General features: G+C 40.6%; 1 protein-coding gene across 6 annotated transcripts in view; it reads left to right on the top strand.

Moving 5' to 3' along the window:
* LOC141788797 (band 4.1-like protein 1) overlaps positions 1-15,649 on the top strand; it is a 179,923-nt gene that overhangs the window by 98,571 nt on the left and 65,703 nt on the right. For all 6 annotated transcript variants that reach the window (XM_074667913.1, XM_074667905.1, XM_074667872.1 and 3 more), the window contains exon 4: positions 12,385-12,489. In XM_074667913.1, coding sequence (XP_074524014.1) covers positions 12,385-12,489 — 105 coding nt within the window. The remainder of the gene's footprint in view (positions 1-12,384; positions 12,490-15,649) is intronic.

Genomic DNA, 15,649 nt, shown 5'->3' with positions numbered 1-15,649 from the left:
TACACACAATGGCTCAAAAAAGCCTGATATGAAAGGCTTCATTCCCCCAAGATATCTGTTGTCATTACTCCAGCAGCGTGGAAAAGGACAATTCCCCGTTGGTGGCAAAAGAAACTGTAGGCATGCATAAGAGAAAGCTGCAGAGAAAGATGCAAGTCCCTTTCCTTTCACTCAGAGATACTGTAGGCATGAAGAGCAGGCAGAAGAGACAGCTGAGAGTCCCCTGTCTGTGATAGATGAAAACTGGATCACTGAGAGAGACTGGATATTTTAAAGCTTTCATGATTAGCAGCAGCAGAGAACTCCGGGGGAGTAGGCCTATGCAACTTTTACTTAATTGTGCTCTCTGTGTGTAAATTTAGTCAAAGGAAGATTTGTCTTTGAAGTTGCTCCTACATGCTTTGTAATAAAAGTGTTAGTTAACCTATTTAATGATGAGGCTGCACCAACAAACATTTCTATCGTTTTCAGCCCCCCTTTCAACATTCTTACTGAGTTGAAAGAAAGGGAATAATAAACAAAATTAATCTACAGACAAACTGAAAATCAGAGCAGAGACATTTTCGCAATTTTTCAAACAATGCAAAAAACAAAACACAACACAGATTTAAAGTCTTATTGATTCCCACCCAAGTTTTGGTTACTTGCTAGAAAACACAACATTCAAACTGGGCTCCACCTCCTTGGCTCAGTGCCAGCAGCAGCACACACCCACAGCCTCCAACTGTGACTACAAGAACACACTCACTAACCCAGCAACCACCTGTAGTGTCGTGTGTCCTACATGAAGGGACTTGAGAGCTGCGCACCTGACTTAGCATGTTAGCACAAGCATCATAGATATTTGATACATACCTGCTCAGCAGAAAGCTAACTCGCGTCGCTCTTCACGCCACACAAGTTACCAGAAGCGAGTGGAAGTCGAGCCAAGCTTCACCCTCGTTTAGGAATAAGCTTTATCTGTTTGGTGTTTTCGTTTCAATATGGTTGTGCTTTTCATCCAGTAACTTAGCTGCTTGGGATAGCATCTTCCGCTTTCTGTCATCAACACACAAGCCCGCACCAAACACCCCCTCCCTGCTCCTCTGCCGGTTTCCTCTGCACTCAGACGGGGCCTTTTTTACTTGACCAAAAACACAAATAAACGGACTCCCACCAAAAAAATCTGATATTGGTCTGCATTCACGCTTTATAAAGAAAATTTTCAGCGCGTTACTTTCGCACAAAAACACAGCTAAATAAGGCTCTAGTTCTCATCGTGTCGTAAAACCGCGCTACCTCAGCTGCAGAGCCACAGCTGGCTACGAGGAGCTCACCTGGTGGCGTACCAGATATAAACAAACGCAGGTAGTCTGCCAGGACGAAGAGACATGATGAGAACTAGAGCCTTCTTTAGCGGTGTTTTTGTGTGAAAGTAACGCGCTAAAAATTCTCTTTATAAAGCGTGAATGCAGACCAATATCAGATTTTTTTGGTGGGAGTCCGTTTATTTGTGTTTTTGGTCAAGTAAAATATGGCCCCGTCTGAGTGCAGAGGAAACCGGCAGAGGAGCAGGGAGGGGGTGTTTGGTGCAAGCGCTCTGGGCTTATGCTGCACAAAAACACTGCTGTAGGGGTAATTTCTGCCCTAAACCTTGTGATAGGACCCACACTTTAAATGTGACCTATAGCCTCTGCAACTCAACTGAAAAAAAAAAATCTTCAGAGGGGTAAAAAGAAAAAAAAAAAGAAAAAAAAGAAAAGTGGTTGTAAAAATGGGTGCATGCTCTTAAAAGTTGGGATGTGTCAGCCAGTCTCATTCGAAGTGATTTCTCATGGTTTCATTGTTAAACACCAGAAAAACTTTGCATTGTAACAGAGGTGTGTAGAATTTTTACATCTGCTGTAGTAATGGAGTATCAAGATTTTGACTGCTTCAGTCAGCAAAGCTCTCTGACTCTGCAGTTTAGCAAGACTTCTATTTGAAGCATTGCAGAGTGTTTGTCAGCGCCTGACTAACAAGGCGAGGTGACCAAGATTGGGTTGGTCATAATTTCCCTCTCTTTTTTTTTCAGTTTACTTTACTTTTTAAATGTCTTTTTTAATTTTTCAATTTCCTTTTAATTTTATTTATTTAAAAAAAAAAAATTTCCCTTTATCTTTTTTATTTAATTGATGTATATTTATTTTTATCTAATCTTTAAAACTTACATTTATACATTTTTTTTCTTTTCTTTTCTTTATTATTTATTTCTTCATTTATTTATTTATTTATTTATTTTTTTATTTTTTTATTTTTCTTTTTTTTTCAAAAGTTCCTTTGTTGCTATCTTGGTTCCTCCCTGCAGTGATTTTTGGTACCTGGTCTTGCGTCATCCACAAGGCCTCATTACACTGAAACTCAAAGAACAAAACAATGCTCCTATAAATTGAAATCAAGACCTCTTGTTGCTTAAATCTTCTTAATATCATAAAATCTAATGAAACCCCAGTCAAAACACAACTTCTCTATATCCAAAGCTGTTTTATTTTCACAGATTAACTAACCAAGAAAAGATCTATTGGTTAGTGTAAGAATCCTGGCGTAAGCAAACAGAGTCTGTCCTGGGAAGAACAAAATTGTACAAAAATCTTAGTTTTACAGATTTAACTTTTACAACCTGAGGGGAAACATTTTAAAGACCCTCTTAATCTGTTTTATTTTTGTAGTTCAGTAATCCCCCTTTTTAATCTGGGTCAATATTTCATTTATTGGGTGAATTGTCCTGACCTAACACCTGCTTACGGCACCTGAAGGCAGAGAGCTGAACATTTCACTGAGGGATGGATGCTGACTTAAGCTGCTACGATCGTATTACTGTGTGGAACAAATTACGGCTTCATTCCACAAACACAATTAAACATGTTTAATGAATTGCCTTTGATTTTCACAAAAGGTCTGGCTGGCATGACTGAGTACGATGCCTCTGCTTTGGAAGGAGTCTGCTAACTGGTTGTTGGAAAATCTATACTTATTACATGCTCGTGAGCCAGGTGCAGCCAAGGAGAAAATAGAGAAGAAGCAATGTTATTATGAGCCAGCCCCTAGGATACTTTTGCACAGGAGCATGAAACTTCATAAGAGGGTGTGCGTGTGTGTGCGTGTGTGTTGTGGTATTAAAGTGAGGAAGCTTTTCATGGATGAGAGTGTGTGAGGTAAGAGTATCAGGAATGCCTGGCTTGCACTAACCTCTCTTCCCGGCGTCTTGCTGTAAACACCCAGAAATACCTCTGGGCTTCTCCACGCCACAACAATAGTTAGCATAATGTTTATGAAAGCTCTTGTGTCTGAAGTGCTCCTCTGAAGTATGAGCCTGCCCTGGCAGCGCTGCCAATCATCACCACAGAAAGAGCTACAAAGCGCTGTCGTGTCAGCACATGTTTTATTAAATTTGGGGTTTTGTGAGAGCCTCTGACTTCCAAGTCCCAGATAGACGCGCTCTCACTTCCTGTCTTTAATTACGAGGTGGAACAACATGCAGTGGTTTGGGAAGTCAGGCCAGCCTTCAGGGGAGATTGTAGGTAGGCCTGTCAGGATAATCAATAAATCAATTAACCGAACGATAAATGAAAACTTCCTCGGTAAGTTTGCCAGCCTCGATAAACTGACACGTGCATGCATGTTTGTTTTCCTCCTCTCTTTCAACCAAAGAGGCTAAATGAGAAGACGGCTCACTATGTCTATCTTTCCTAACCTCAGGGTGCATAGGTTCTATAGCGGATTTATAGCGGAGTGAGCATCTGTCAAAAATGTGATCTTTGGGGTGAGTACGGGGCTGCTCACGTACACACGGAGAGAGCTGAAGCGAGCGTCCTGAGGGGTAAGGAGGAAACACGCTAATATGAGTGATGGCTAAAAAAATACGGTTCTTAAGCCGCCTGCCACAGTCCCAGTGTGGGAATATTTTGTTTTTTATCAGAATAAACAAAGTGTGAGCTCATGAACACCAACGAGCTGATATGTCGCATTTGTTTGAAAATAGTGGCGACGAAGAAGAAGAAGGGGAGGTGCAGCGGAACCTTGTTCTTTGACAATCCCCTCTTACTGAGGCTTTTGGTCGGCAAAGTAAATAGAAATAAAAGCGCCAAATGGTGGGCGCTCAAAGACAGATACATTGCCAAAGAAATGCAGCCCTTCAATACGGTTGAAAGCCAGAAATGTTAAAAATGTTTGACAGACAGTACGGATTGACTGGGAAAACGTACATCACAAACAATTCAGGAACTGTATAAACTCCCTTTTTATTTAGGCTTTATTTTTATTGTTGTTTTTTTGGAGTTTCATTTTTTCTTGAGAGACAGGGTCTATGTTTTATTGTTTTTGATTAGTATTAATTATTTTCATTGACGTGTATTTTTTTCTAAAAGAGAGTCCATTTCATTTTCATTAAATTTTTTTCTCTTTCTTGTTTGTTAAATTTATTATATTTTTTGTTTAATTTATTTTATTTAAAAGATCCTGACCTTTTAATTACAGTTAAATACTCTTAAGAAATTAAAGTTTCTTGCTTTTGATATGGTGTACTCACTTTATTATCCCATTTATCATAATTACATCAATGAAAAAATGGAAAAAGAAAAATCCAAATAATATTGACAATAATATCGTTTATCGGCAATAATATTTTGGAAAATTATCGTCTAGCAAAATTTGTTGTCCTGACAGGCCTGATTGTAGTTAAATAACGTCTCTATTGGATGCTAATTCTCAGATATGTACCCAGAGTCACCTTGTCCCACAGCCTGCGGTGTAATCTGCTTGACTTTGTAAGGTCAAGCCTGAGCGTGCTCTGATGATCATTCCAGTTATTGATTATTAAGTTTTCACCCTCTGTTTTCCTGCTCCTGCTGTTCACTGTCTCCTTGGACCTGCTCACTGATATGATGAGAGCTTAAAATCAATTTTCAAGTGATGCTCCTCCATCCCTTCAGCCATAATAAGCAAAAAGAAAAGGACTTTTTTTTCACATCCTGGCCTTGATGTTTTAAGAAAGGAGACCAAAAAAAAGATGATACTGCAACTGTTTCCCTGGCAACTGCACGTTTCATCTCCTTGTCACCTGGGTGACAGGGAAGGAGGCACCTGTGGGAGTACAGAGGTGTTATGTGCTTTGTTTTTAGATTTACCTGTAAATATGCAACAGTTTTTCATTTCCGGAACAACATTTTGTGTTGCTCTGAGCCAAACAAAGGACTTTCACGCAAGACTCAAACACTGAGGCAAATTCAAAGTCTGTTAAATCAGAGAAATGTCCAAATGAGGCAAAAGTATCCAAAGCAGCAGGCGAAAAAACTTGGTCAAGATCTAATAACTAGACTAACTGGCAGTGAAGGTAAGGGCTGGGGCAGACTGAGTGCTCTGGGGAAAAGGAGACAATTACACACAGGTGAAACACATGAGGTAATCACAGGCACAGGAGACAGGTAGGGAGGGGCAGGAAGTTGCAATCTTAGACGAGACACAAGGTAAGTAACAGAAATAAAACAGGAAGCACAAGACAAGCAACACAAAGATGAGTGGTCTCAGAAAGAAGTCTGAATGTCCAGGAGACATGTTAGCAGTGATGTCATTAACTGAGAATGGAGAGGTGATTAATAGGAATTTCAACTTGGCTTGTTAGCACAAGCTAATCGCGGGTATTTGTCACATACTCGGTTAGCAGAAAGCTAACTCTTGTAGTTTTTCGCCCCGTGCTGCTCTCCAAGTTCCTGAAAGTGAGTGAAAGTCGAGCTGAGGTTCACCCTTGTTCAGGAAAAAGCTTCATCTGTTTAGTGTTTTGTTTCACTTTCACTTCCTTTCTCTGTGCTATGCCTGCTAACACAGCTGCTCTGATTAGTTTTTTGCACTTGCTATTATTAACATGCAAATTCACTTGCGTACTGGGTGCACTGTGATTGGCTGAGGTAGAAACGTCTACTCTCTGCCCAAAAACGTCCCAACAACAACCAAAACATCAACATATAGGAAGAGGAGGGGGTTAAAGTGATACTTCGGGATGGAACAAGTTGGGTCCTATCACAAGGTTTAGGGCAGAAATGACCCCTACAGCAGTGATTTTGTGCAGCAGAAGCCCAGAGCGCTCGCTAACACCCCCTCCCTGCTCCTCTGCCAGTTTCCTCTGCACTCAGACGGGGCCATATTTTACTTGACCAAAAACACAAATAGCTAAATAAGGCTCTAGTTCTCACCGTGTCTCTTTATATATCTCTTTATATCTGGCACGCTGCGCGCGCGGACTGATACACCAAGCAGCGAGCCCCTTGTAGCCAGCTGTGGCTCTGCAGCGGAGGTAGTGACGTTTTGCGACACAATGAGAACTAGAGCCTTATTTAGCTGTGTTTTTGTGTGAAAGTAACGCGCTGAAAATTCTCTAAATAAAGCGTGAATGCAGACCGATATCAGATTTTTTCGGTGGGAGTTCGTTTATTTGTGTTTTTGGTCAAGTAAAATATGGCCCTGTCTGAGTGCAGAGGAAACCGGCAGAGGAGCAGGGAGGGGGTGTTTGGTGTGTGCCCTGGGCTTCTGCTGCACAAAAACACTGCTTTAGGGGTAATTTCTGCCTTTGTGATAGGACCCAACTTGTTCCATCCCGGAGTATCACTTTAAGGCAGACACAGACACTGACGCACATGTATAGAGGCTCAGAAGTGACGGTTGAACAGGATTATTCCTTTAAAAGTTGATATTTAATTTTTTTGTAAAATCTTGCAGACTCTACCTGTCAGGAACTTAATTTTTGATGAAGTCTTGTCATGTGAAAAAAAATGGTTAGGAGGCAAATATAATTCATGCCCACTTAAAGACATTGTTCAGATATCTACGCTCAGTCCTGATTTCAACTGTAAGATTTTGGGTTCTCTTCCAGCAGTCTAAGGGCGTGGTCACTCTGGCCATTTGAACTGTGCCATACTCAAGCAGGATTTCCCCTTGCAGCGCCGCCCCCCCGCTGAGAGTACTACACCAATATGACCCATTAGCAGGTATCACACACAGATGGATTCCTCACCTGCATCATCACGAAGCCTCTGTTTACATGAAGGACATCAGAGTCAGCACAATGAGTCACAGAGAGCACTGCTACAACTTCAGACACTTTTCCACTGATGTTACGTCATTTTGGTCTGACACCCCACTATCGTTCAAAATGACTGTCGAGAGGAGCGGTCACAGCGATCACAGGTCATGGATCACGCGCGCTGTCCGTGTGCTCGTGCTTGAAGTGAACTGTACAGTAGCCCACCTCCCTGAAGCGTGCCAAAGCAGAGAATTGAATCATGCTGAAGCACGGTACAGCTTGCCAGTGTGACTATGTCTTAAATTCCGAAATGTCCCTTTAAACCCCAGTCCGCCCCCTGCTGTGCCGTGGGCGTGTGAGTGAGGTCAGTTTATACCAGTGTGTTCTTTGGCAGCCTCTGCCATCAGCGTGTGAATGTGGGGAATGTGACAAACAATGTCAAAGTGCTTTGAGTGGTTTGAAGATTAGAGAAAGAGAGAAAGTGTTACATAAACACTGTCAGTTCACCATTTACAGAAAGGAAACAGAGACACTGTGACATCCACACTCATCAAACACTGCTTTTGAGATGCACATCGTATTCAGAGTGCCAGAGAAAGAATTGTACTAAAACACAACAGTCACCAAAGACAGCTGAAACAGATAAAGGGAGGGTAAAGATGTAATGTCACATGTCGCTGTACATCAGTCAGCTGCTGACCCCAATCAGTCGTCAAACTCCAGGAAACACATGAGTCCTCAGATGTCCATCAGTCCAGACAGCATCCAGACCAAAGGTCTTTCCAAGTCAGAGCCCAGGCACAAATCTCTTTTTTCCCTCTTGTGTAGTGAGAGTTAAAACGGCCTTCCAATGACATGTCTGAAGCATCTTGTTGGCACTGAACCACATCCTCCCCCTTTTTGAGCTTTAACTAGTCCAGAATTCTGCCGCCCCCATCATCAACAGAACCCACTTTTTAGACCACATCACCCCCGAGCAACTGAGAGGTCTGCTCACAATACTTTCCCACCACGCATCGGAAATGTTGGCTCTCTACCCCTCTTCAAATCAAAGCTCAAACCATCTGTTCCAAGCTGCGTTTAACAATTTCACTGATCCATTTAAACCTGATATCACTTTCTTTGCTTTTTATTTTTATTGTGTTACTTCTTATTAAATGTGTTTTATTTAGCTGTAAAGTGACCTTGAGTGTTCAGAAAGGCGCTTTTAAATAAAACATTTTATTTTTATCATTATTTTACATATTTGATCATTTCTCTGTTGTCAGATGTCAGTCAGGTCTGATTGGACCCTGTTTTTGATGTTAATGCTTTCACTTTAAGAGGACAGGACAGTGGCTAGAGCTGGAAACACGGTTAGAGTGAGTGATGACATGGGACAGGTGCTTTAGGATGGACTTCAGCTCAGGCCCAGGCTGCTACACCAACACACAGCCACCTTACCACATTCTCTGATGAATTTAACGCAATACATGCAAATGATTTCAGCTTTTTAGATTACAGTAAAAGAGAACAGAACCTTCCACTAATCCATGTAAATTCTGCTTCAGGCCAATGTTTAGAACTGCAGAATCACCTTCACCAGAATTTGAGGGGTTTTCTGTGAATACTGTGTCAAACTGTGCACACTTGCCAGTGCTTACTTATCAAGACTTCCTGTGGTCGTACTAAGCTTTGCACAGACCACTGTTTGGCCAACAGGTTCCAGTCTTAAAGTCCTGTGCACTGATGTCTAAAGGGTTTGGGTTACATAAATGGCAGTTCATGTCATAGAAACCACTGTAAGAAGGGACTGTCCACACTTTGAAGACTTAAGTTAAGGTCATCAACAGGTCTGAAAGTGAGCCGGAACAGTCCGTTACTGGGTACCACTAAAAGATCCAGTAATACAGTGCCAGGGAGATGGGAGAGACCTTATTCAGAATCAGTCACAGCCTCACTCTGGGTCAGAAAATAGACCTGCTAGAAACATGCAGTCTTCAAAACTACTTTGTCTGTTAAAAAATTCCTTGTAACCCATTCTCCACTCCCCCTCCCAGCGGTCTCCTGACATGTACCACATGTTTAATGTCTTTACGCTCACTGCAAAATGTTTCAATTCAACTAGCAGGGGAGTAAGCAGAAACATTTAGTGTGATTTTGATTAATTTTAATGATACAGAACAGCTCAGGAACGAACCTGCGTATGAGCTAACAACCAGACATTTTGCTCAGCAGTACGAGAGTGCACATTCTGGTCTACCTCTAAAACACAGCAGGTGCTATCGGGATAGCATGGGTACGTTTGATTTAATGCACTGGTAAATTTTCCATAACTGGTCCAAAGATGTCAAGAAACTATATGGAAATCTTTTGGGTGACATGTTTTGATGAGGGGCAGTTCCACTCTGAGTTTTTGCAGCGTTGCCAGATGGGAAATATGAAATTATCGTGCTAGAGTCTCAAAATTATCGTATTTTTGGGAAAATTATCCTACACCTGACAAAATGATCAAAAAAGTTATAATGATCAAAATAACTGTCTTATTGTTAGGCAAACGTCACTATTGATTACTCCGTTTAGTGTCCTACAGGGACTTTTGTGGGTATTCATCGCCCCACATCATCAGCGTTTGATCAGCAGCTCCAGGCTCCGACTCGGCTGTGTTACATACATGCACCGCCTCCAAAAAAATGACAGGTCGTAATGAGACCTCAAGGCTATTACTTTCAAACAGTATTCAAGATAACTGAGAGAGAGAGAGAGAGAGAGAGAGAGAGAGAGAGAAAGAGAGAAATAGCCACCTGACTTCACTTAGTGAAATTGATTTTAGACAGGAACATTAACTTTTTCTCAAAAGAGTAGTCTTCAAATTAACATCTTCTTCAAGATAACTTCATAACATTAATCTGGAGCCTCTTAAGGGTCACGATGAGAGGTTCTTTTGTGTTGACCCCCTTGCAATATTTACGTATCAGCCCTCCGCTTCGGCTCCCGCTCACCCTCCTCCTCTCTTTGGGTACTCACTTTTCTCTCAACTGACGAGAGACTTCCTGGCTGTCTGAGCTCCTACCAGCATGATTGGCTGTCAATCATTCTGAGACGAATGACACTCAAACTATGATTGGCTGGAAATGTCACATGATATAAGATACATTAAGGGTTTACAAGTAACTCCGTCAGACTGGGGTAGATCTGTAACAGCCACACGAAATTGTCAAATTATCGTACTTTTAGCCTTTTTTGGAATTATTGATCGTACATCGTACAGAGGGCTAAATTATCGTACAAATACAAAATTATCGTACGTCTAACGCTGTGGCCTCATGATCTGTTCTTAGAGACATGTATTCGGGATGGTTATCAATGTTTCAATGAAAATAAATAGTTAACCATACTGTCAAGTATTTTTAATTCCTGCCCACCCCATAGGCCCACAGGTAGCCTACAGTAAAACTCTGGAATATTTTCTTTTGTTTGGGGAAGTTTTACTTTGCTTTTTTTAAATGCATGAAGCGAAAGGGAGATAAAGGTTTGGTAATAATACTTGCAAGAATTTAAAACTACTTTCACCTCTGGTCATCACGTAGGACATCAGTTTGTGGGTCACAGCACTGCTCAAAGTCAGTATCTTATTGTTCCTTAAATGATAACCATGAGATGTTTGATGTTCATTCATGGTGTAAAGATGATCAGAACTTTAGTGTTTCCCTCTTATTTCTTCTCAGTTTTAGAAATCATTTAGACCAGGGGTCCCCAGCCCCCCGGCTGTGGACCGGTGCCAGTCTGTGGGTCAATTGGTACCTGGTCACACATAAAAAATACTCAACTTACATTTTTTCAGTTTGATCTGTTATCTGATTCTGAATGCTGTTTATTTTGAAAAATGGCCGGATTCTCTCCGTCTTACCAGTCTATGACTCATTCTTGACACCAACCCCACCAAGCTAGCAAAATGGACAAAAAATCAAACATCTTTGAAAAGTTTCATTAGGCAGGGTAAAAGAGCCAATGAAGAGACAGAAGAATAGTCCGTGTAAATATTGTCTGACATTAAACCGGTCCGTGGTGCAAAAAAGGTTAGGGACCACTGATGACTATCTCAGCAACTGTCAGAAGAACTGATAATAAATCTATTTATTTATTTTGTTTAGTGTGAAGTTGTGAGAAAGATGTTCCTGACAGTGTGACAGGAAACATCCTTGTTTATTAACCTGCATGCTAACCAAAGCTAATGTTTCAGCCCTGTTTACCAATACGATGCTAACAGGAGCTAGCAGTTTTTCCTGACCTTCAGGGATGGGTAATGAATTAGGTACCTTTAAAGGTACTGACCAAATTCTGTCAAAAGTACCTGGTAAACTCAAAAGGTACCATGTTTAGGTACCTAAAAGCATCCATATGACTGTGAGGGACCGGAAGAGTAGGCAATTTTCCATGCTGGACATAAAGACAGCATTGCAAGGTTATATATTGAAGAATAAATATGTTAAATTGAAAATATATTTATATATTTTATTATTAAAGTAATAAATATTTTTTTATCACATTAACACAAAAAGTACCAAAAATCAGTACTGTTAAGTACCGGTACTGTTAAGTACCGGTACTGTTAAGTACCGGTACTGTTTGCCATGTGCCGGGCATTGGTACGGTATCGTTTCAAATGTGAAAGGTGCCCATCACTACTCACCTGACAATCTGTGGTGGAAACAGACTGAAGCTCTGTATTCACCTCAGCTGCTGCTCAGGTTAGTGAAAGTCAATAACCATCATCAGGTGGTTTTGGCCAATCAGAATCAAGTATCTCTGACTAATATGGTCCCCTGACTTTCTCTCTGTATAATACAAGTTTTGATCCAACTCTCAACAAAATCCTTCAGACTCTAAAGTAGAGTTTTACTCTGCTCAGCCTGCTCTTATAGCATAGATAACAGGAAGGTTTATTCTGTCACAGCCCTCGCTGACACTCTGCCTTGAATGTAAAATCATGAACTTGTCGTTTGAATGTGAAATGCTCCTGAAAAGCTCACCTTGAACTGTGTCAACAAGCAGATGGAATCTGTGCCTGGGATACAAAGACCAGCCTCTGCAATTCACAACTCATTTCCACTGTCAAGTGTCTGATGCACACCGACTGCAGCATGACACCAAATAGCTGAGCTGGTTTTATGGCTGCCTGAGTCAGAGGACGGGAAAGCAATCTTTACAAAGTGCAGCTGAAACTGTTGAGCCAAATGTTTTCCAGCACTGTTGAGCTACAGCAGCTCTAAACATGTAGAGTTCAGAGCTGATGATGATCTCACAGCAGTTTTTCTCTGCATTGTTTCCTGTCTTGATACCAGCGCTGTGTCTTGTGTTTGTCTGTGCAGAAACACTCCAAAGGACAGACCCTGATGGACATGGTGTGTGAGCACCTCAACTTGCTGGAGAAGGATTACTACGGACTGACCTTTGCCGACACAGACACCCAGAAGGTCAGAGAATTGTTTGCCACAGGAAACTCTCTGTGCATAAACATGTTGCTCTCACAATGCTTTGTATTCCTCTCACCTCCCGCCTGGGTCTCTCTCAGGGGGGAACCATCCATCATCATTCAGAGATGGATGGAAAATGTCTGGGACTGAGAAAAAAAGCAATTGAAAACTTGAACAATGAAAAACTGTCTAATCAACTGTACATTTAATCAGTTTGTTTGAACATTTGAAAAGATAATGAGAAAAGTTTCTGGCCTTTCTAATGTCAACACCAGGAAAACAACTTCTGATTGGTTTACTGAACAAACCACCATTTCTAGATGTGATACTACACAATGAAACAACATTTATGTAACAGTAGCAACTGTGGAAAGAGTCTTTAAAAGCTCAGCTATTATAAGAGACAGCCCTTTATTTATCAGGACGTATATTCCATAAAGAGTTTGTATGAGCACTCAAAGCTCTGTGGGCTCTGGAGCTAATGGGAACCTTTTATAAAGGATGTGATCAGTTCTTGGATGATGTGTTAGTGTGTTTCAGAGAAAATCTCATTTAGCAGATATCTTCCATCACAGTCTTTGTTATCAAAGTGGTTGGTAGTGGACGTGTTGTGTAAATTGCTTTGAGTGCTTTTTGATGCATTTATATTTGCCTGAATACATAATTTGTTCATTAGGGCCAGTTATTATGCATTCTTGTTCTACTGCTTAAAAAAAAGGGAAGACCACAAAGAAACAGCTGCCTCTGAGCCGAATAGCTGGAGTTGTATGGAGTTGTGTGTCTCTCAACATAAGAAGCAGGAGTCCAGACGGATTTAATAAACTTTTAGGGGTGTGATGAAAAAGTCAGCTCATGATACCAAATAAATTTTGTTCACAATATCACGGAAAAGATTCACATTCATACAAACAGCAGCTTTTTTTCCTTCCTATCTTTTCATGAATTCCTGAACAAATTGATTCTTCTGTCTGACTGACATCATTATCTTTAGAATTAGGAGTTGTATAAAGATTTATAATAAATTTATTGTAATACAGCCATAGACTGTATTACCTTGGCTTGGATCCTACGTATAACCATGGTTGCTTTTTTTACATGGGAGATCAGCTGTTAGCAGCCCAAAGCATGTTGATGCTAACTGATGCTAGGTCCAATGTTCCCCATGAGCTCAGGGGGAGGAGGCAAGGCCAAGGTGCAAGGCCAATATATATATATATATATATATATATATATATATATATATATATATATATATATATATAATATATGTGTGTGTGTGTGTGTGTGTGTGTGTGTGTGTGTGTGTGTGTGTGTGTATATATATATATTTATATATATGTGTGTGTGTGTGTGTGTGTGTGTGTGTGTGTGTATATATATTTATATATAGGGGCGATACTGACCTGCTCTTCTGCTTACAGTGATGAGGAACCCCCTAGTGTGTGCCATCAGCAAAATTAGTGTTTCAGATCCAAGCCCTTTTTTTATATAATATATACTGGCTGTAAATATGCTTTTAAATGATGTTAAAGTCTTTTTTTTTTTTGGCTGGGTATGTACGTGACTTCCAGTCTCTCTGCAGCCAGGCTCAAGTAGATCCTCAATGAACAGCTACTTCTAGCACTTCAGCATAGGCTTCATTTTTCTAAACCAGATGTTACCCCTTGATTACAGCACCACAAACAGCCTAGAGTTTATCTGTGAGACTGATGTCCTATCCTGATGAAAAAATGACACCCATCCACAATAGCTATTCCACAAACAGGGCAGGCAGCGTGAATAAATCAAACGCACCTTTCCCAACCTGGTGCGTGTTTATGAAGCAGCTGACAGCTCAGACTGGATCAGTCTGAAACAAACAGTGAAGTCACATCTCCTGTTCGGACCCTCAGAAATAAACTGAACACCTTTAAACAAACAACCACCTGTTTAAAACACCAGCACTTAGCAGTGTGGGGCTAATAGTTTAGCACGAGTACAGTAGCTTTGGCATACACGAGCGTCAGCTGATGAGGATGATTGATAGTTTGTGTTTTCTCAGACTCATGCAGACATCATGTTGTAGCAGGGCAAACACACTGAAACAAGTGGTTTGACGCTGCCTCTCTGTAGTTTTAATCACACTGAAATAATGTTACATAATACATACAGTTAGTTATGTTAAGACGGCTGTATGTCTTTTATGATCTCCTAACAGCCTCCTGTTCCTTGATGCAGCAAGGGAGACTGCTGGATTTTTAACTGAACCTTGGAAAAACTCACTGTTAGTTATACAGAGTTACTGTATGAATGTATATCCCAAATTTTCAACACAAGACTTGCAGAAACTGAGAAAGTGAATATTTCGTGTGGAGTACCAACAATCACTATAATTTAGGCCCTTTTTTTTTTTTGCTTGATTTTATTTTTTGCATCTCTGAAATGTATTTTGTTTTTTTGTTTTTTGTTTTTATTTTCCTGGTTTTCAGGCGACTGAGCTCTTTGTGTTGTCTTGCAGTAGTTGTTAAGTTTCTTCTCACAGTGTACTATGGCTTTTTGTGACCCACAGAGAAATCTGAGTACTGCAGGACCACTGAACTAGTCTATTTCATAGCTTAAGAAAATATGGATTAATCACCAGTTTATATCAAGCCAAATGTTCTCAGTCCAGTATCAGACTTTAAACTTGTTGGCAGATAGAGATGACTACAAACAGAGGAGCCTGTATGTGTGGTTTGTTCAGAGGTCTTTGTGGTATATCACAGACTTATTGTACACACCGAGGACTGTTTCACCCTGATTTAGGGTATTGAAATTGGAGTTTGCGATTCACATGCTCGGCTTTATGCTGCCCATCAACAAGAAACACTTCACCTGAGATCCAACAAACTGAACTGTGGCTTCTCTTATTAATGTGGAAATCTATTGATTGCTTCATCTTTTTAAGCCTCAGAAATAACGAGTCTTTACAGATAAGTGTGCCTCGGGAATAGATTGTTTCTCACGTTTTTCTGTTTTAGTGTTGTTAATGCTTAAAGCAGTAGAATGAAAAATAATTAGATCTTTGTACGATTAGTAAAACGTGCTCAGACAGCCAAGTGTTTCCTTACCCACCTGTGTGGATATGAATAATGTTTGATCTTACATTGGATGCACGTACCATGCAACTGACAATTAGCAT

The sequence above is a fragment of the Halichoeres trimaculatus genome, unplaced genomic scaffold (genome assembly GCF_033239565.1).
Source record: "Halichoeres trimaculatus isolate MK-OKI-2021-1 unplaced genomic scaffold, fHalTri1.1 fHalTri1_scaffold_1, whole genome shotgun sequence".
Classification (NCBI taxonomy): Eukaryota; Metazoa; Chordata; class Actinopteri; order Labriformes; family Labridae; genus Halichoeres; species Halichoeres trimaculatus.
This window is presented reverse-complemented; position numbering and strand designations above follow the sequence as displayed.